Source organism: Thamnophis elegans, chromosome 1 (genome assembly GCF_009769535.1).
Source record: "Thamnophis elegans isolate rThaEle1 chromosome 1, rThaEle1.pri, whole genome shotgun sequence".
NCBI classification, from domain to species: domain Eukaryota; kingdom Metazoa; phylum Chordata; class Lepidosauria; order Squamata; family Colubridae; genus Thamnophis; species Thamnophis elegans.
The window spans coordinates 33,497,777-33,520,556 of record NC_045541.1 but is presented as its reverse complement, the minus strand read 5'-3'; the positions used below and the strand labels follow the sequence as shown (position 1 = coordinate 33,520,556).

The 22,780-nt window shown below is 38.4% G+C and overlaps 1 protein-coding gene across 4 annotated transcripts in view; it reads left to right on the top strand.

Annotated features, from left to right (window-relative positions):
• TANC1 (tetratricopeptide repeat, ankyrin repeat and coiled-coil containing 1) overlaps nt 1-22,780 on the top strand; it is a 158,451-nt gene that overhangs the window by 48,686 nt on the left and 86,985 nt on the right. For 3 of the 4 annotated variants that reach the window (XM_032210987.1, XM_032210978.1, XM_032210972.1), the window contains one exon: nt 13,783-13,862. The exons of the other annotated variant lie outside the window; for it this stretch is intronic. In XM_032210987.1, coding sequence (XP_032066878.1) covers nt 13,802-13,862 — 61 coding nt within the window. In that variant the 5' untranslated portion in view covers nt 13,783-13,801. The remainder of the gene's footprint in view (nt 1-13,782; nt 13,863-22,780) is intronic. 4 annotated transcript variants of the gene reach the window in all.

Below are 22,780 nucleotides of genomic sequence, written 5' to 3'. Positions count from 1 at the left end.
GCTTGCTGTAATTTAATTTTTATTTCAATTTTTCAATCTTTTTCGTCGCGCTGTGATGACGTCACATACGCGATTTCGTCGACTGCGCTTTTGTGGAACGCGGTTTTGACGGGTCACGTTGTTTAATGACTGCCACCTGAACTGCCACTGTAAGTCAGCAAGTCATTTGTTTTACAACCCCGTTGCTTAGTGTTGGAGTTTCCATTCTTAATTATGATTGTTAATTGTGGACTACCTGTAATATATTTAATGTATTGGATGAAACTACACTCTAGTTTTTGGTAGATATTTCATTCCTTATGTTGGAATTGTAGGAGCTGAAGTCCGCATACAGAAAGCTGCAGGTTGGGGGAAACTGATGTAATGTTTTTTTTTAGTGGCAGTGAGAGAGAGAGGTAAAGAAAGAAAGAAGGAAGGAAGGAAGGAAGGAAGGAAGGAAGGAGAAAGAAAGAGAAAGATGAAAATTTGACACAGAATTTAAAGGAAGCAGATAATTTTGATGGAATTTGATACTGGATATTGGATATGTAATTGCATTTTCAGTAGTAGTTTCCATCTGCATCTTCTGGAGGTCCCAACTGGTATGCCTTATGGAAGCAATATAAGGCTTTATATTACTGTGACAAGAAGGAGCCAGATGAACTTCCCTCAGTGCCAGGGAAGTGCCAGTACTGCTGATCCACAGTACAGCTGAGCAGTAACAAGTAATGCTACTGTTGTATTTGATGTGGCAACCATGCCAAACTATTTGGTCTGCAGAAGCAGCTTGTGCTTATAGCAGAAGAACTGATCAGGAAAAGCTTCAGGGAGCAACCAGACCGAGGAAGCTTCACTAAGCTGAACAAAATACTTCACTATTTGAACTATTCTGAGGAAGCTCTTTTGTTCTAAGAAGATCTCTGCAAATTGCTTCCAAAAATAAGGGAGATTTTTTTTATAACTCTCCATGCATTTCTTCACCATACAGTGTACTTGGCAAATGGAAGCACGTTTTAAAAATTAAATTTCAGTAAGAGCAAAAGGGAAAAGAGAAGGAAAATATCCAGGGACAATAATGGCCAATATTTATAAGGATCTGAAAGCCACTATCCATTGGCAAGAAAATTAAGTCCTCAGCTGTATCTTTCCACAATATAAGTTGAAAAGGAGGAGGTTGATATGAATATTTTATCCACAAAAATAATAAAAAGGAAACCATATGCCCACAAAATTTGTTTTTGTTGCTGTATCCTTAACAGCCTTATTTTTTTCTAGCATCGTGAGGTAAGTTCCAGGGTTTAATACTTTGTAAACTAAATGGATTTACATAAATAATTTAATTCTTCACTCTGTCATCCTTCGTTGCGTTTATTAGATTTCAGGTAGACCATAGTGTTGTGCTTGGGTTAAATAATTAGCGATGAGTTAGTACATTACCTATTACCTAACCATAATCCTTAAGGAAAATGGCCAAGCTGTAAAGTTGTCTGTATAGAGATTTGATGTTATGAAATGCAGTTTCCTTGAAAAATGTTTGAAGTGTTCTCTGGATCTCTGCTTAACAAGACCATTTAATTAGTCTTCATTCCTTACAAACCCTTCCCTGATTTGCAAGTCTGTTATTAGTGGTTACTTCTTGAGTTCAGTAACTCTCTAATCTGCTGGTTTCTTCCTTTCTTCTAAATGTTGCCACACCAGTTACTAAGGGTGGAACTGTGCTTTTAAGTTTGAAATGAATATTGTTTTGCCACAAATGGAAAGCATTTTCACTCTTGTGCCATGCTAACTATGCGTTCATCCCCAAATACATTTTGAGCACCATTTCTCTGACCTTCCTTGTGTACTGAACTGCTGAAAACCTATCATGAAGAAAATTCTAGTCTTTTAGGGATTTCTTCAGTGCCCAAAAGCATTCATAGAAAAAAAAACATATCTGTGAACCTTTAATTCTACCCATATTGTGCAAACAATGTATTTTAAGGAACAAAAGACTGAAATGAATGGGGAAAAAAGAAACCTGCAGGACAAAGCATTGTACTGTAATTAGAAATCTAGAAGCTGAAAAGCAACCATTTAGCTGAGTTTCTTGCATCTCTATTTTAAATTAGAACAACATTTATCTTTCAGTTTAAGTATATTTATCAGTTAATTTTGGTAATTAGACTGTTGAGCCTTTGATAGGACTATAAAATAAGTTCCTTCACGTGGTTCCTCTCCTTACCCCAGGAAATGATGGAGTTTTAAATAAGGATGATTGAAGTGTATTAAGTACTCTTGTGTGGCCAAGTTGAATGTTCTCTTGCCTAGCTATTGTTTTATTAGTTTAATATGGACTTCAACTAAACTTCAAATATTTGTTATCATAGAGATTATTGATCTAATTACATATAGCCTAGTATTTGGAACTGATCTATGAAACCATTTGAAATCGGTGTAGGAAAGCTTTTTCAGTTCGAGATCAGAGTTGGACAGCCTGTGAACCATAAGTGACCCTAGCCCAAATTTTTGTAACTGGCAAGTGCCTCCAAAAACATTGTACCAAATTTATCTACAACCTGGCAGAATAGGTGCATTAATCTTGCTGTTAATGCTTCTGTTGTGCTTCCTGTGATCACTGCGTTACCACCAGGCTCCAATGGCTTTCAGTGGCCAAATAATGCAATATAATAAGAACAAAGTCCAGATCCTGGTAAGACAAAGATTGACCCTGAGAAGTTAGACTAACACATTTAACATGTAGGAGATGACCCGGCTGAGCTCAAGGGTGGGATCAAAGGCATCAGTTTAGACTCTCTATAACCCCATAAGAAACGCAAGTCCAGCACCCCCCTCCCCTTGAAATCCATTGATTGTTATCTGGCGTCAATTCACCCTGACCGTTAATAGATCAGTATATAGGTTGCATGGAATAAACTCATAATGCTTTTGAACTGTGTCCTGGCTCCTGATTTCCTGTGCCTGATATAAATAGCTTACATATGGTAAACCTGTAAATATTGCCACTTGATTATATAATTGTTTGATAAATCAAATTTATAATTTATATCGCACGTTAAATAAAACGTATTTAATCGTAATTTTTTTCAAAAATTGTGTTCTAAGCAAAAGAGTGGGCCCACCACTAAAAATCATGTTGATAGGCTCTCACTGGCAGTCTGTAAACAAAAATGATGCATATGCGGCTTTTAAGGAAGAATAGATCTGCATATGTTCAAAATGTAATGTATTCAACTATTTGTACTAAAAATCAGGATTCATTATTAGATTTATGTACTACCCATTTTATCTAGAGGTGACTCTGTTTAGCCCTGATAATTTGCTACAAAATTATTACTGTGATGGTCTTCACTGTGATATAATAATGATTTGTTTATGGTTTAATAACCTGTTAAAGCCTGCAGTCTCTCAGACTGATCTTCTTTGTAAGCTAGTAAATAGTCTCAGATCAGTGTTTTCCTATATTAAACTACATTTCACAGCACACCCTTCCTTTTTACATGATCACTCCCTGGCAGCCTTCCAAAATACCTACCACATTACTTCCCATTTCCTCTGAAATCTTAAAAACAATCTCTTCTCATTTTTCCTTTGCTCAAATGGTTTGGTCTTTACATATCTTTAGTCCTTAGGAATCATTGATCTGGTATCCTTCGATGGCTATTGCAAGAATTCTTGAGAAGCCCTTACAATTGGAAGCAGAACGTCAAAAGAAGTCTCAGGATAATCTATTAAATTAAGTCAGGCTTTGTGCATTTATTTCATTTTATTTTAGAATGCATCAAGAAGCCTGGTGTACACATCTGACATATTCCTCTTTAAAAAAAAAAAAAAGGTTTGACTTTTAACTTGCTCTTTTCTCTCTCCTATGTGCCGCAATTTCTAAACATAAAGTTTTCATAATTAATGCTGATCCATCATTGTTGAGATTTAAGCTACAGTATACACTCATATGAGAAACCTACATTGTTGTATTGACATGGTGGGTGGGAATCATTGTTTAAAGTCCCTCCTGCAGAGACTAGGTATTACAAGAACCAGGAGATTCCCTGATCCCATGGGAGGAGATAGGAGAGTTGTGACAAAGGAGGGTTTAAAAGGTGCAGCATATATTGAAGAATTTCAGAAGCGTGTAATGTTATCTTAAGCATGGTTCTTTTGTGTTTGTTTGCTTCATAGACTTTACTAGACTTCCCCGGTTTAAACTTTTGAAAACCAGTTTGGTAAGCCAAAACACAGCTGTTCTGGAAGGAAAGGTTTTCACTTTTATATGTTTTTGTGTCCTGCCTCCCCCCCCCCCCCTCCAAAACTTCCTTAAATTCTTCCAATGATGTTTATAACTTTTGCTTTGCTGGAGTTAGTATGAATGTTTAATGTTTAACTGCTGTTCTGGCATGTTGTCAGTGTTTTCTTGGTAAAGTCAGTGAGAAAAGAGGCCAACAGCACAAGTTTCTCTGGGCATTAACGTAATGGTAGGAAATTTAGTTGTTCAGTATTAGAGCAAACACAGATATGAAACAGAACAAAAAAAAAATCCCTCACCTCCCTTACACTGATAATTTTTTCTAAGATAAAAACTTACAAAATGTGCCATTTGGCTCCTTTTACAATTGGCAATTGGGTTATAAAAATGGGGATGAGAAGTGGAATGAATCCACAATATTCTGTTTCTACCTATGAATTGCATTGCTTTGCATGTTAATACATGGGGCTCTCCATATTTTCTGGAAAAAGTTATGCATTTAAAAGATTGAGTTTATGTAATGAGCATCTAGAGCAGGGGTGTCAAACTCACAGCGTCACGGTGGTATCACATGACATATCGTGACTTTTTCCCCTTCACTAAACCGGGCGTGGGCATGGCCCATGTGTGATGCATCTGGCCCGCGGGCTGCATGTTTGACACCCCTGATCTGGAGTGAGCCAGTTTGGTGTAATGGTAAAAGCAGCAGCCTAGAAATGAGATTTTGAGTTCTAGTTCCACCTTAGACACAAAGCCAGCTGGGTGACCTTGGGCCATTCACTCTAGCCAACCACTTCTGAAATCGTGCCAAAAAATCCTGTCCAGGCAGTTGCCAGGAGTTGCCAAGAGTCAGCACCGACTTGAGAGCTCACAGCATCCAAACTCAATGGCTGCTATAGAAGGCATAGCCAGCCACAATGTGTGCAGTGTTTCAGAGTTGCTTTGCCAAAGGTACAGGAAAATAATTGTGGCAACTGTTTGCAGCTCGGTGAAGCAGGTGGGCCTGTTTTCAGGATTGTACAGCTACTGTGGGGAGGAAGACAAGAGCTCTGCACACACTTCCACATGTTCTGAAGCATCTCTTCTGAACTGTGTCAAAAGGTTTGCACATTATAAAGCAGCAGAACACAAACTGCTGAGGATACCTCCCCCTCTCCCCTTTTTATCCCATCCCAGGATCCTCTGTTCTAATCACCAGAATGACTCAGAAGAAGACAGCGGCAAACTACGTCCCTATTGTTTTCAGGAAAACTACATGGACCTATAGGTAGTCCTTGATCTACGACTACAACAGAGGCCAACTTTTCTGTGCTTAAGCAAGGCACTTGTTAAGTGAGTTTTGCCCTATTTTATGATCTTTTTGCCACAGTTCTTAAGCAAATCACTGCAGTTGTTAAGTGGATCATGTCATTAGGTGTATCTGGCTTCCCCGTTGATTTTGCTTGTCGGAGGCAGGCTGGAATGCATGCATGCCAGTTGGTAAGCACATGACCATAGGGATACTGGCAACAGTTGTAAATAAGTGTGAAAAATCAGTCATAGGTCATTTTATTCAGTGCTGTTGTAACTTCAAACGGTCATTAAATGAATGGTTGCAAATTGAGGACTAGCCGTGTACATCTAGGATTCAGCTTCAGTCAAAGGAGTTAATATATATGAATGAACAAACATAGGCACCTCACTTTTCAGAATGATTTTTCTTTCAAAAGCAGGTTTTTATGGTGATGCAGGTTTGGGATATGTGCATGACTAAAAGCAATTATGAAGAACAGTATAAATAATTGCATAGACGTAGAAGACTTATGATTGCTAATAATCATGCCTGTCCTGCTAAAACCTGTTAGAGTTGAATTCCTTGTGGACGTTCAGGAAGCAGTTAATTTGATGAAAAATAGTGTTTATTGTCAACAAGACGGCCTTTTTTTCTGATAGACTTGTTTAAAAAAGCTATGCTAGCAGTTTTATGCTGATTACTGGTCCCTAGGCAAGTTTCCCTATATATCTTCAAATGATTCATTGTGCTAGTATCAGAGAGAGTGTGTGTAAGTGTAAATATGTATGTATGTATGTATGTATGTATGTATGTATGTATATGTATGTATGTATGTGTCAGTGACGTGCGGTGAGGTTTATGGCTGATGAGGCACTGACGTCATCACAATCTTTTTATTAAAATGCCTTTGTAATACAGGGGGTTTTAATAAAAGGATCTGCGCCGCTTTGTCCCGTCCTTGCGCATTTCGAAGGGGTGGCGGGCAAGAGTGTATCGCCGAGGAGCATATGTGGTGACCACCAGTGGCCAACCACAACAAAAAAAAGAGATGGGGTGGGAGCAAGGAGCCAAGGAGTTCCTTGTTGTGTTTTCCATAAGGGACGACAGTCCCTCCAAGGGGGGGAGGAGAGAGAGAGAGAGAGATGATGATGATGATGATGATGATGATGATGATGACGACAACAATTAAGTATCAAAAACTTTTTGAGTTTGACAATATAATACGTTACCCAAAATTATAAATAATCTTATTTTCAGATGCATTTTTTTGCCATCTCTGTTATTTTCTTTTTAAAAAATCAGACTTGCCTCCAATTTGTGCCTTCTGGCAAACTACAGTTTTCTTGGCAAGAGTTCTAGCTTGCCATTGCTTTCGCCATAGGTCTGAGAAAGTTTCTATTTTCTTTCTTTCTTTTTTCTTTCTTTCTTTTTTCTTTCTTTCTATTCTTCTTTCTTTCTTTTCTCTTCCTTTCTTTCCCTGATTTGTTTCCCTCTCTTTTCTCTCTCTCTCATTCTCTCCCTTCAGCTCTTTCATTTCTCTCTCCCTCTCCCCTTCTCTCTCTAATTTGTTTCCCTCTCTTTTCCCTCTCTCCCATTCTCTCCTTCCAGCTCTCTTTCATTGCTCTCTCACTCCCTCTCTCTTTCTCTCTCTCTCTCTTTCTCCCCTTTTCTTTTCAACTCTTCCTTGCACGTGCAAGCAAAATACTTTTCTGGGCCGGGATCATGGCGGCAGGGACAGCCACTCCTTCCCCTGCCACCACTGAGAAGTGAATACCTGGCTGTGCTGCGGAGAAGAGCCATGCTGTGCAGGAGACTCCTTAGAGCTAGATTCAGGTCAGCGCGAGCTGCAGTCCCATTTCCCTCCTTCCTGAGCCAACATGAAGGGGACCACGGCTCTCACGCTGACCTGAGTCTAGCGCTAAGGAGTCTACTGCACAGCGTGGCTCTTCTCCGCAATGCAGCGGAAGGAGTTGCTGTCCCTGCCACCGTGATCCTGGGGTATTTTGCTTGCACGTGCAAGGAAGAGATGAAAGAGAAAAGGGAGAAAGAGAGAGAGATGGAGAGAAATGAAAGAGAGCTTGAAGGAGAGAATGGGAGAGAGGGAAAAGAGAGGGAAACAAATTAAAGAGAGAAGGGGGAAGGGAGAGAGAAATGAAAGAGAACTGAAGGGAGAGAATGAGAGAGAGAAAAGAGAGGGAAACAAATCAGCACTAAAAGCCACTCCCGTCCTCCCTCCCTTCCTCTCCACAACCTTCCTCCGAAAACTTTTTCCCAAATAATACCAGCAGCCATTTCATCTCCACCAAAATAGATACACACGCACGTGCGCGCCACACACGCACACACACCAAACAATAAAATAAAATAAAAAATGGCAGAAATGGAGAAAGAAGTGAGACCTCCAGAAAATAAAAGAAGCAGGAAGCTGGCTCATCCTGTAAAAAGAGAAATCAATGAGGAGATGAAGATACATCTCTGCGCTCCCCCTTTATTGTCACTGTATTTCAAGTGAGAAGGGAAGAAAAAGGGAAGAGAGGTAGCGTTGAGTCACAGGAAGAACGAGCGCCCTCTACTATGAGGCAGAAGAACTGCATGCCTCACCTGCCTCAGGATTTTTTTTAGGCTTTTAACCCTCGCTTAACTCTGCTCGAGCGATCATAAAACGCCTTAGAAGGCAGACTAGACTAGATGAGGCACACAGTTCTCCTGCCTCATAGCAGAGGGCACTTTTTTAGAGGCTTTTTTAAACAGTTAGGCAGTCATTCACGGTGAGGCAGCAGCTAGCTAGCCTCACCTCAGCACTCGCCATTTTCCTTTTCATGATGACAGTGGTGAAGCTGTGCACGTCACTGCACGTCACTGATGTGTGTGTGTGTGTGTGTGTGTGTGTGTGTGTGTATATATATATATATATATATATATATATATATATGTTTTTTTTTATTTGTGCTGATAAATAAATAAAGGGAGACTAGTATAGATCTATTTCAAGTAGATCTATTTTCTATTTCAGTATAGATCTCATCAGCTAGCCATACCCTTACTGGGATTTGAACCTGGGCTATATTGCACACTAGGCAGAGATCTTAGCCATTAGGCCACAGGCTCTTATCCGTTATCAGCGAATATATATGTGTGTGTGTGTGTGTGTGTGTGTGTGTGTGTGTGTGTGTGTGTGTTTTCTAATGACTGAATATTATTTAATATACTGCTTTACAATGCTGTGTGTGACTTCAACCTCTTTTGGCTGACGTGGGATGGAGAAAGTCACACTGCTCTTTTGACCATGAAAATTGAGAATAAATTTTAATTACTCTCGATTTTCATGGCCAAAGAGCATGAACACACTCTGGGTCCTCTAGAGGCTCAAAGACTGCACATCTAGTTCTGTTTGTGCTTATTGACAGAATACATATATGCAACTTACTTTGAGAAGACTACACGCAAAGAATAAGATGAAGCCAAGGATTTATGATAGGGTAACTCTTGAAAATTTGTGTAAAGTAAGAAGATGGTGGTATTCTGGAAGAAGGCAGAGAAATTTCATGGATGTTTTTTTCAACCGATGGAAACTTAAGATAAAGACTTCCATCAACATTGAGGAAAACATCCATGAAGTTTCCCTGCTTGCTTCCAGATTTTTCTAAAAATTCCCCACCCAGCAAACATGTGAAATGAATCAGTGAGAAAGGACGAAAGCCTGGGGAGGAGAAAAGATAACATCTAATTTTAAGGGATTGCTATGAAAGATTCAGCTTTGCTAAAAGTCTTCTTTGCCAGCTTTCTTTTGTTTGGGCATCTTTTTCAATACTTTGCGCTAAGCCATTCCCTGATATTTCAAAGTCACCTTCCAAGTCTGTGCACTGCATAGAATACCAATTAATTATTCACCACATGTCCTGATTTTACAGTAGATCGGTTAATATTTCCATGCTAGTTAAATCACCACTCTGTTCGGTTTTAAAATACCCTTAACATAGATGCTACTTATTGCCAAAGATTTTCCTACTAGTAGAGTTCATTGATCATGCCTACAATTTAGGATCTGTGATAAATTAATAGAAAATAATATTCTATATACCTGCTTGAGATTATATTTAATGTGCAATTGCAAATCTAATTGCTTTGTTCCTATTCTATTTTTCCAGACATTAGGACTTGTTTTCTTGTCAGAACATAAGGCATTCCATTTATTTTTGGATACAATGATTGAAGGTTTTAATATTCATGAAGTCTACATTATTTCAGACCTCTCATTTCTCCTCCCCCACATTTTAGATCAATAACTGGAAGGGGAAAAATCTTTAACATGCAAATCACTTTTAATTTCCCTTTTTTTGTTTCCTAATACATAACCTAAGAGAAGACTTAAGAAATAATGCCTGATGCTGTTTTTCAAACTGCTATGAAATACATTGGCAGAATTTGTGGAATGTGATCCCATGGCTTTGACCTACTAATTACATATTATTATACTGTACTTTTTCCAATTTCTAAAAAAAAATTCTTAATGTGACTTGTGGCTGAAAGAAATATATTGGAATTGAACATTGGCAAGGGCAACATGGAAAAAAAGGATCAGTTTGCCATGTGTTCATAATTTCTAGTTCAGAGGTGTGCAGATCACTAATATTTTGCAAAGTAAAAAACTACCCGATGCTTGAGTATTTGTTATGAAATCAGTGTAGAAGATACTGTTTTCACTGGGGTTAGAACTTCCATTCAACCATATATGAAGTTGCATACCACTAGTATCCATATATGAAGTTGCATCACTAGTATCCATATAATCCTCTCGAAATGTAATATAATTCTTATGGAAGGATTGTCCATTAGACACTTATAAATACAATAGAAGTTTAAGAAAAACATGATTGGCAAATCTAAGATTGTGCCATATTCCCAAAGCACAATTTTGCAGTGCGAATAGAAACAATTGGATGCTTTTCAAAGGTGACATTAAAGACTGCTCAACAAGATTCACATGAGTTAGGAAGCTGAAAAAGTTATTTAAAAAATACCAAATGTGATCTGGCTATTCTAAGTATTGAATTGAATTCAGATTATAAATGTGGGAAATGCAAAAAAGTGACTTGAAATGTTGGAAAAAGGCCTTGGGGTGCTGCCTAAAATTAGAACCATGCTGTTCTAAAATGTTGTTCAGGAGAGTGGAAAAGAGAACAATGAGATTAAGAATCTGGTGTTTGCAAGAGGAAGTAGCAACAATGGAGGCTCCTAGTAGTTTTGGCTGGAATGTTAGAGATGTAAATCACAGCCGTCTCATGATCTTGCACTACTTGCACAGCTGTAGGGCTCTGAAAACATCAAAGAAGTCTGCTGATACTTTGAGCAGAAAACATATGGACTCCACCACATGGAATAATTTGTCCCTCTTTTATAAGTTGTAGCCATGAACATTTTTTAAAAATACATTAAAGAATATATAAAGAACATATTGTATTCAGTTGCAAAATAGTCACAAAGGAAAAGGCTTTTGTATTAAAAACATGTCTTGGCCTCACTTAAAGAAAGAGTAATACTGTTCCTCAGTGTTGACAAGAAAAATGACATATCCAGAAAAGAGGTATCAGCTTTGTTTGGAAAGTATATGGCAGTGATGGCTAACCCTTTTTTCCTCGTGTGCCAAAATTGTACGTGTGTATGTGCCCACAATACAATGCGCGTGTGACACCACCACCTCCGTGCAGCCTACTCGGCCTCCTGCACCACAGGTCCATTTCCGGAGTTCTGGAACTTCCTGGAGGCTCATTTTTCGACCTCCTTCAGGCTTTCTTCCAGCCTCCAGGGAGGTGATAACAGCATTTCCTGGACTCCAGAGGCCCTTGCTGAAGCCTCCTGGCACCAAAAATGTAGGTCGGTGGTGGTGGTGGTGGTGTACCGCACCCCCTGTGCTCCTTCCCCCTGCGCATGTGCGCATGTGTCTCCTGCATGTGCAGCAGAGACCCAGAAATCAGCTGGCTGGTGGGAGGCACGCACACGTGTGCCGTGGAGCTAAGCTGGGTGACGGCTCATGTGCCCACAGAGAGGGCTTTGTGTGTCACAGGTTCGCCTCACGGCTATATGGTGATAACTTACTTTTATTTCTTGCAGATTACTGGACAATTCATAAGTGAATAATACTGTACAAAATAAAGAAAATGAAAATAATTATATTTAGAGTTTTTTCTTTCAATGCCCTCATTCCCATCCCTGGGATTTTATCCAAATAGAAAGGCATTGATACTACACCACAAGCTCAGGTGGTTTTATTTCTACAGAGAAAAGCAATTAACAACATTGTGTAGCCATTTCCCCTCTACTAAATATCTCAAATTTAAAAAAATCAGGTCTAGTCATAGAGTTTTAATGTAGTCAAACACTTTGTGGTATAAACTTTCATGAACTATACTATAGTTCATAAAATGCATGTTCCTTTGATAAGGGTAAATTTCATTTCATGCCAAAAGTATCTATTTCATGATAAGTCATTTTCTTATTTACTACACAAAATTTCAAATTTAAAAAATGGACACTGTTCTTCCATTTAATGCAACTCTTCTGTATAACTGTAAGGACAAGGATTTTTCTCCACACCTATTCATAAAGAAGACATAAAATTTAATGCAGTTGCAATTTATATGCATTACATTTAGTAAAAAAGTGCTTTCATGATGGTGATTATAATTTTATCCGGATAATAATCAAATTCTATAATTATGCTAAATAGTTTCACATCATGGAACCAGATGTTATAGGTAATTCTACGAAAAAGGCAGGAGTAGAGAGAAACCTCAAAACTGAAGCAATAATGACTTTTTGGCACTAGATAGTCATAAAAAATATTGTAGTAGATATTCTACCACTGGAGAGTTGGTTGGCATTTGTTGCATAAGAACATTTTGTCCGGTCCTCAGGTGGGAAAGCTTAATTGTCTTAGCTACTTTGTGATTAAATATATCTTCCTAATTCTTTTGATGAGAGATGGTCTCCTTGAAATCAGAAGTACTATATTGCATTCATTTTAGATGGTACTATTAGATTTCTGTGAAAATAGGAATATTAGTGGGACATACTGGCAAGATGATTAGATATTTCTACTTTTGATGAAGGTGCAGGCAGGAAGGATTGGGGCTATACCCTATGGAGTTTTTAAACAGGATTGTAAGCCACCCATGTATGAATTGGGCGGCCATAAAAGCGTGTTTAATAAAACTTGTGTTTAATAAAAAGTTGGCACTTTTAAATGAAATAAACATGTCCAAGATGCCAAAATACTAGTATATTTCATACACACAGGTCTGAAAACAAAAATGTAGTTTAAAACCCAGGGATGTATGAATGTAGCATTTATTTGCAACGCCAAAAAGCAGCCTTTCCTTTTCAGGAATCATACAGCTGCTGTTCACAGGTGCCACACCATCCAAGAAAATAGATGTATTTAATTGAACGGGTTGAAGAAAGCTTCTGTTTTTGTGCTCCTGTGCATTTTGAAGCATCTTTTTACCTTCAGTGCAAAAGTCTCGCACCAAGCTTGTTACCTAACATATAAGTTGTTAAGAAAGGGGGGAGAAATACTCCTAGAAAGTGTTACACTAAAAATCCCACCTTTAAAAAAGTATCATCTATAGGGCATCTGGAACATTTAAAGTGGCCTTCAAGGACGTGGAACCGATAGTCGTCCAGATGTTGCTAGCTAGAACCCCTTATATTTCAGAAAGCATGGTCAATGGTCAGGGATGTTGTGGATTGAAGTTCAGGAAATACTTGGAAACCTCTAGTTCTTCTACTTCTACAATTCAGACTTCATTTTGTATCTATTTATATAGAGGAGTTTTAAAACATACTGAGGAATGTTCTTTCAAGGATGCTTATCTTCCCTAGACTTCCCTCCATTTATAGTAGACAGTGTAATGGTACAGATTATTTCCCCGCTTGATGAACTCCGGTCAAAAACCAGACATGCTTGTGCCCAAGTGCCTAATGGTAACATATCCAGGTTTAGCCTTCTAACCTTAATTATATGTGGAATGTAGAGAATGTTGTGTGCTGTTTTTCTTTATAACGAGACAATAAACCCCTGGCCACTTGCTTTTACTGTTAAAACATTCTTTTTTACCTTCAGTATTTGGTTCACTAATATAACATGATTGTTTAAAAATAAAAGTATGCCCTCAACATGTTTTGAATTATTATGTTTGTTTATTTGCATGCAATGTGCAAAAATTAAATACACTGGTATTATCTCCATGTGCAGTCATGTAAGATTATTATATCCTGTGTTCTGTTTTAGGAAAAAGAACAGTGCTAAAATGTTAAAAGCAGTTTTGAAAAAAAGCAGAGATGGTGGAAAGGCAAACAAGAAGGAATCTGGTAGGATATTTTACTTTATTGAAACACATATTATGAGAAATTGATTTCTAAGTATTTTACAGTTGGTGACAAGTGAAGAATCTGTGTCCCTCAGCTACAACTATTAGTTCCCTTCCCCTTCTCTGCAGATTGAAAGTTCCTAGAAAATAAAGATTTCTCACTCTTGAAATAGATTGCAATGAGTGATTGTTAGTTTCCTGAGCAGACTGTATGGGACTAGAGGGAACATCTTTTTAGCTGATGAATCCTAGAGTGATGGAAAGCTGGACATGGATGTTCTTTAGAAAATAAGAGAAGAGAAACAAATCTTTTGCAGGTGCATCTTCAGTAGTTGAATATGTGGGGCAAGGCTAATCTCCTTTGTCGGGAGATGGAAGACATACAATTTTCTAATGGCCCTTGGTCCTTAGGTTGATGTTGGTCAATGGTCCTTGGTCTTCGGGCAAGGTGTATTTTCTTTCAGTCCTGGCACCTCCCAGGAAAATAGAAATGTAGTTAACAGAGTTTGAAGGGACCTTAGAGACTTCTATTCCAAACTCCTGCTTAAGCAGCGCATCCTATTCCATTTCAGACAAGATGCTGTCCAGTCTCTTCTTAAAAGCCTTCAGTCACAGGGCACACAATACTTCTGTAGTCAAGGCATTCCACTGGTTAACCGTTCTCACCATTAGGAAATTTCTCCTTAGTTCTCGGTTGCTTCTCTCCTTGATTAGTTTCCATCCATTGTTTTTTACCTTGCATTCTGATGCTTTGAAAATAGGTTGACAGCCCATCCATCCCAATCTTTGTGGTAGCCCTCAAATATTGGAACACAATTTTTTTTGTAGGGAATTGAGAAAGTATTGAGGTTAAAAGAGTGATGAGGTACTGGATTTAATAGCAACTCTAAAAGTATTCCTTATGCAGGTGTGAGTTATACTGTACTGTAAGGTAAAAGTTAAATACCTGAACGCAATTCTCCTTTAGAAAATAACTCCAATAACTTAGCTCTTAAAACAAGAAAGCAGGGCCTGTTTATTTCCTTTGCAAGATTATGTGTTTTCATATGATTTAATTGATAAAGAATTCAGCCAACTTCCTGAGAAAGTATCAAAAAAAGAAGGGATATATAAGTGTTAGGCTTGAATGGTGTGCACAATGAGGCAGTTGCAATATTTCAATGAAATATATTTCATTTTGATTGGGGACATGCCTCAGTGAGACTTGAGACTTTGTGCTACCTGCATTTTTATCCTATTAATACATGGTTAATAGGATTTGTGTGCTTCTGGCATATATGATTAATGTGTTGGAGACTGAGAGGACCTGGATTCAAATAATTGAGTTCCTTTTATCAGCTCTTATCTCAGTCTAAATTTTATAGGTATTAGTGCACTATATTTTGTGAATTCTAGATATGCAGGCCTCATAAATGCTGTGTACCATCAGATATTCAGGAGAAGCCATAAACTGATATCAGAATCATTTCCTCAATCTCTGTAAGCTTCAGATAATAATAACAAAATAATAAAAATTTATCTTGGATGATGCAATATGTAATATTTCCTATATATTTATTCCTGAAGCTGATTAAGACATAAGTTAAATATCATTTCCCCTTCAGCTAGATAAAAATATTGTGAGAATAGTGGTGTACAAACCACAGCTATTCGGCTAAGGCTGATGTTCATTTCTAAACACAAATCATTTTGTCTCAGATTTCCATCTTAGTATATAGTGAAATTAAAGTTAGAAATTTTTAGCCAAATATCCTGTGAGCAAGAGGTCTTCTTCAGTTTGCTTGTAAAATGCAAACTTTCCTAAACAAAGAACTTAAGCCAAGAGTAGGCAACATGTTTTTTTTTTACTTTTATCTTCCTTCAGAGCCTGAGAAAAGCCCAGTGATATCATGACCTCATTAAAATGGATGAGGCTAGTTAGCTAGCAACTGTATTTTAGAAAGAAATTGATGATTGCATCGTTTATTTCCTCTTCTGATGAATATAAATATAACTGGATCACATATAATGGGGCTCCCAGCCCCTGGGCTGCAGAAGTGGTGGATGAGCATCCACACACTTGTGCCTACAAAGCCACTTTTGTAAAAGCAGTACATCCAAAACCATCCCCTCTTTCCCGCCACTGACGCCACCTTTTCCATTGGTCCACCAAGCCAAAAAGGTTATGGACCGCTGACATATAAGACTACAGTATCCCCATACTAAAAGGCACTTTCTTTGCTAAATTGGTGGCAAATTCTACCCTTCCGTGCTGCTGCACAATCAGAGGTAGTATTCGGCAGGTTCTGACCAGTTCTGGAGAACCAGTAGCGGAGATTTTGAGTAGTTCGGAGAAACGGTAAATACTACCTCTGACTGGCCCCGTCCCCATCTATTGTCTGCTTCCCAAGTCCCAGCTGATGGGGAGGAAATGGGGATTTTGTAGTAACCTTTCCCTGGAGTGGGGAGGGAATGGAGATTTTACAGTATCCTCCCCTGCCACTCCCACCAAGCCATGCCCACCAAGCTATGCCCACAGAACCAGTAATATATATTTTTTAATCCCACCACTATACACAATGTGAGAAAATCCAAACCACATTGAAAAGGCTTCTGTCATTTATCTGTCCCCACCCAACCTTAATAAGTCATCCTGCAATATAAATAAAGAAAACATATTAGAAAACCTCTGCTGTAAACATAGCAGTTTATTTGCTGCTTGATAACATGCTAAAAGGTTATTTTGTCAAAAAAGAAATTATTTTCTGGCTCGCTGGTGAATCTTTGTTCCAGTTGGACTGACTGGAATAGTTTGCATGAGTGACTCATTCTGGATGAAACTCTATGGCAAGATTTAAGCTCTCATCAGCCCCAATCAGTATGGCTAGCAAAATTGTGATCTAAAACAGCTGAAGGGCAATAGTAAACTGCGGAAATCTGTAGTTTGATTTAATTGTTGTTGTTTTTTAAGTTGGACTCTTGCGCACAAATAATTATATCAAACAGACTTTAGTTTGTCTCATGTTCATTTGTTTTCCTTCCTCTCCTCTGAATATAGAGTTACTCTGCATCAGAGCCATTTCAGAGATAGCTGAAAGGGGCAGGAATCATGACCGTTTTCTTTTGACTCAGAGCAAAATACAGCCGTTAGTTTTATTCTGAAGCCTCCTGGGCAAAACTTCATTCTCTGAGGGTTGCCTTTTTCAATAAGAATGTTTTTTTTAAATACTAAATATTTACTGGTGAGTATATAGGAAAAGTAGATGTTAGTAATAATGGGGTCCTGCAAAGAGAAGCAGCTATGGGAATTGTTGGAAGAATGTTTTAATGAGAAATGAGTGGGTACTCTTGATAGTGAAGGAAGTTGTAGATCAAAGTACAGCTACATCTGTTAAATTCCTGGCACTGTAGCTAAGACTAAAACATGCATTTGATATTGTTAATTAGACACAGATTAAAATGTCCATAAAGTCCTTCATTTTTTTTTCAACAACAGGATACAGTTAGGCTGAAGAGTAAATATCTTATAAGCAAAACATATATTGTCAGGTGGAGTAAGAAAAGAAGGAATTGGTTGTCAAAGTGTCAGAGAAAGATTTACAATAGGACGTTTATCTGGTCTCGGTTTGGCATCAACCAAATTCTAGGCCTTTAAGATGCTGAAATAACATTAGGTAGATTCATGCACTAAGTTCATCTTCCCTCTTAGAAGCTCACTTCAAATCAGTTTGTCTCAGTCCAACATTCCACACACATTTGTTGTTGTAGGGCTAAAACATTGGAAGATCTCCCTGAAATAATAGTAATTTATCACATTTATATGCTGCCTGACTCTGAGTTGTTTACAAATTGCTAAAGATATTTTTTTTTAAAAAAGAAAAGTAATACCAAAAATACAAAGCAAAGAACCAAGATGGCTGAGAAAACCAGGAACAAGAACAAGGAAATAAAAGGACATCAGTTGTGCTTACCAAAGGCCTGGGCAAAGAGCCAGGTCTTCAGAGCCCTTTGATACAACAGCAGGGTGGAGACCATTCATATCTCAGAAGAACCTCATTCCAGAGGTAAGGTACTTCTTCTGGGTTCCCAAAGATGGTATTGTTTAATCAGTGGAACCCAGGGTATGCCACAGCTGCTGGATTGAGTCAGCTGGACAGATAACAATGGGATACAGGTAGTTCTTCAAATAACTAGGTCCTATGCCATGTAAGACTTTATAGGCAGACTAGCACCCTGAATTGCACCTGTCTGTCAGTCCACCTAGGTAACCCAGACAGGAAATATGGCACTGCATGGCATGGCATGGCATGGCATAGAATAGAATAGAATAGAATTCTTTATTCCAAGAAGTGTGGATGGCCAAGTGTGATTGGGCACACAAGGAATATGTCTTTGGTGCATATCAGTGTACATAAAAAGACAAGATACATTTGACACAAATCATAAGGTACAACACTTAATGATAGTCATAGGGTACAAATAAGCAATCAAATCATACTAGGAAACAATCAGTATAAATTGTAAGGATACAAGCAACAAAATTACAGTCATACAGTGATAAATGGGAGGAGATGTGTAATAGGAATGATGAGAAGAATGGTAGTAATAGTAATACAGCCTTAGTGAATGGTTTGACAGTGGTGAGGGAATTATTTGTTTAGCAGAGCGATGGCGTTCTGGAAAAAACTGTTCTTGTGTCTAGTAATTCTGATGTGCAGTGCTCTATAGCTTTTTGAGGGTAGGAGTTGAAACAATTTATGTCCAGGATGCAAGGGGCTGTAAATATTCTCACAGCCCTCTTTTTGACTCGTGCAGTGTACAGGTCCTCAATGGAAGGCAGGTTGGTAGTAATTGTGGTTTTTTTTCTGCAGTTCTAATTATCCGTTGAAATCTGTGTCTTTCTTGTTGGGTTGCAGAACCAAACCAGACAGTTACGGAGGTGCAGATGACAGACTCAATAATTCCTCTGTAAAACTGAATCAGCAGTTCCTTGGGCAGTTTGAGCTTTGACTGCATATGACTTCATGAACTAATTCTACTTTATTGTAAGGATACATTAACAGAATCTCGCAAGTCTGAAAGTACAAACTTCTCACTCACCACTTTTAACTGCTTGACCCATTAAGATAAGCCCTTCCTAAGTTCTTTCTCTGACTGTTAAGCCATTTGGAACTCCTGCATCTCTTGTCTGATAGTTTCCTAGGTGCTGTCTCTTTCCCTTGTTTCCCCAAAGCCATCTATACATTCCATTACAATGGCAACCAATGCAGTTTGCAAAGCAGAGGTGTTACATTCTAAGGCATACTACCTGCACCGCTGAATTGTGGACCAGCTGAAGCTTCTGGGTGATGTTTAAAGGCAGCCCAGGTAGAGTGCATTCAACCATAAAGTGACCTGGGTCTGAGTGAGTGTGTGAAGGCCTCCCCCCAACCTAGGAAAAGGCACAACTCCCTAAACAAAGGCCTTCCACATCAAGCATGACCTGTGAATCTAAGCAACCTCAAATTGCCCACTGCCCCATCCACAAAAGTTGGAATATCTTCAGATCTGGGAGGTCCAATCACCATGTCACTAGGTCTTGGTAGGAGTTATTCAAAGATGGTTCTTCCCCATCTAATTCCACACAACTTCCAGTCTGTCCACTGTGCCTTGAACAGGATATGGATTATTAATAGAGTTACAATATCTATGCCAGATGACTGCAATGAATTGGAATTTTCTATATCTAGTAGTTGTTAGTAGTTGCTCAGCCAAAATATTGGAACCCTAACTGTAAATTGAACAAGTAAATGTGTGAAGAAGTCTGATTAAAACATATAATTTTGAGTTACTGTGGAAAAACTAAAATAATAACGTGTTTGCTTCCTCTTGGCCGTTGCTAGAGTTTTCTGGTTTACTGTGCCAACGTTTGTAAATTAAGAGTAAAAACTGACTTATCACTGTGGTTTGTGATAGATGCGACTGAATGGGAGCCCCACTTCCATTGAGATCTTGAAGTTGCTCAAGGTAGCAGAAAGGCCCAGTGGAGCAAATACGTTATGTTTACAGTTTATTTACTGTAAACCGTGATTCCCCATTCATCTAGTTTACTATTTTGTGGAGGTATGACTACCAGCTGTGATATGTATTGGTGGATAAAGCCCGTTGTAGTTTGTTTAGGCTCAGCATAAAATACTATTTAGATTTTTATTGTACAGACATTTAGGCTAGTTTGCCAGTGTAGAAAATAGATACGGTAAATAAAATAAACCAAACAAGATACTCAAACAATTCTTGACAGGTTACATTCCAATTTTGATGAGTTCAAAATTAAAGCATCCCTGAAAAGGATTTATTGATTGTGTGCCATCAAGTTGTTATAAACTTTTATTGGATGCATAGATTGTCTCCAGGAGAATCTGTCTTCAATCTGTTCCTTTGGATCTTCTAATGATGCATCAATTGCTGCTGTGAATGAATTCATCTACCTTATCGGCTGGCATTCTCCTCTTTTTCTTTCTTTCCATCTTTATCAGCACTGTGGGCTGATCCAATGAGGGTAGGTCTTCTTTACACATAGTATTTCCAACATCTATAATTTGAACTATATTATTTGTGCCTCAAATGAAAACTGTGAATTGATTGCTTTCTTGACTGTCCATAATATTTTTAAGAGTGTTTTCCAGTACCAAAGTTCAAAAGCATCAATACTGAGCCATGGTGGCACAGTGGTTAGAATGCAGTATTGCAGGCTAACTCTGTCTTCTGCCAGAGGTTCAGTCCTGTCCTGCTCAAGGTTGATTCAGCCTTCCATCCTTTCAAGGTTGGTAAAATGAGGACCCAGATGGTTGGGGGTACTGGTTCTGTATACCACAGAGATGGCTGAAAAAGCACTATGAAGCGGTATATAACCCTAAGTGCTATTGCTATTGATAAATCATACTACCATCAAGGCTAATAGCCCTATGATTTCCATGAATCATGGTAAAAAAATATAATATAAAAACATAAAATATAATTAAAAGTATAAGGAAAATATGCTTGAGTCAAAATTTCCTGTAGGAAAATCAGATTTATTTTCCTACATGAAGCAATGGCAGCTAAAAAAAGCTGTGACTCTTCTAAAATGTTAAAGTTCTGATCTTATAACAAAGTACTAGATGAAATCAATTTCAGAACCAGTGAAACTCCTCAACTTACAACCACAATTGAGCCCAAAATTTCCATTTCTAAGCAAGACAGTTATTGAATTTGCTCATTTTACCTTTCTTGCCCAAGGTAGTAACTCAGTTATTAAGTGGATCTGGCCTCCCCATTGACTTTGCTTGTCAGAAGGCCACAAAAAGTCATCACATGCTCCTGCGACACTGCAACCATAATAACTACCGTATTTTTGAAGTATAAGACGTTTTCATGAAAAATGGGTCATTTTTAAGGAGGTTTGCAGAATGCAAAAACTTTTTTTTTCCTTTTGGAAAGCTCTTTAACTGATTGATGAGAATTACATTGATCAAGTGCTGTGCCAGTAGAAAGAAAGTCTTAGGTGCTGCAGATTGTCAGCAATTTCCTTTTCCAGCACATTGATAAATACACCTGGAAACATCTACCTACCTACCAACTCTCTCTCCCTCCCCCTACCTACCTACTATATTTCTCCCTCCCTCTCTCTCTCTCTCTCTCTCTCTCTCCCTCTCTCCCCTCCCTCCCTCCCTCCAACTACCTACCTACCTACCTATCTATTCTCTCTCCCTACGTATCTACTGTATTTCTCTCTTTCTCTCTACCTACCTACCTACCTACCTACCTACCTACTCTCTCTTTCTCCCTACCTATCTACTGTATTTTTCTCTCTTTCTATTTCTCTCTCTCTATCCCTCTCCCTACCTACCTACACACACTCTCTCTCTCTCCCTACCTACCTACTGTATTTTCTCTCTCTCTCTCTCTCTCTCTCTCCCTAACTACTCTCTCTTTCTCCCTACCTATCTACTATATTTCTCTATCTACCTACTTACTTTTTTTTAAAAAATTGCCTTTTCAAAACCTTAGTGCGTCTTATACTCCGGTGCGTCTTATACTCCGAAAAATACGGTACATGCCAAGAGTCTGAGTTTTAATCATGTGACCATGGGGGTACTGCAATAATAATAAATGTAAAAAAATGGTCATAAATCACTATTTTCAGACCCATTGTTCAAACAAGAGTAGAACAGAACAGAACACAGAGTTGGAAAGGACCTTGGAGATCTTCTAATCCTACCCCCTGCTAGGTAGGAAAACCTATACCATTTCAGTCAAATGGTTGCCCAATCTCTTCTTAAAAACTTCCAGTGTTGGAGCATTCACAACTTCTGGAGGCAAATCATTGCATTGATTATTCTAACTGTCAGAAAATTTCTCCTTAGTTGTTTCTCTCCTCCTCTTTTCCTGCCTTCAGGTGCTTTGGAGAATAGCTTAACTCCCTCTTCTTTGTTGCAGCCCCTGAGATATCGGAGCACTGCTATCATGTCACCCCTAGTTCTTCTCTTTATTAAACTGGCCGTATCTAATTCCAGCAACCATTCTTTATATGTTTTAGCTTCCAGTCTCCTAATCATATTTGTTGCTCTTCTCTGCACTCTTTCTAGAGCAGGGGTGTCAAACTCACGTCATCACGGTGGCATCACATGACGTATCAGGACTTTTCCCATTCGCTAAAATGGGCATAGCCAGTGTGTGATGCATCCAGCCCATGGGCCGGGAGTTTGACAACCCTGTTCTATAGTCTCTACATCTTTTTTACATCATGACGACCAAAATACTAAACAAATGGCACTAAACAAATGGTTGTAAATTGAGGACTGCTTATATAGGTGGAAAGAAAACAATATTGCAGAGGTCATAGAGCACACTCAAATATGTTTCTACACATATTAGAATTAATAATATGTTAAAGGACTGAATTGGCTCTCTTATTAATAC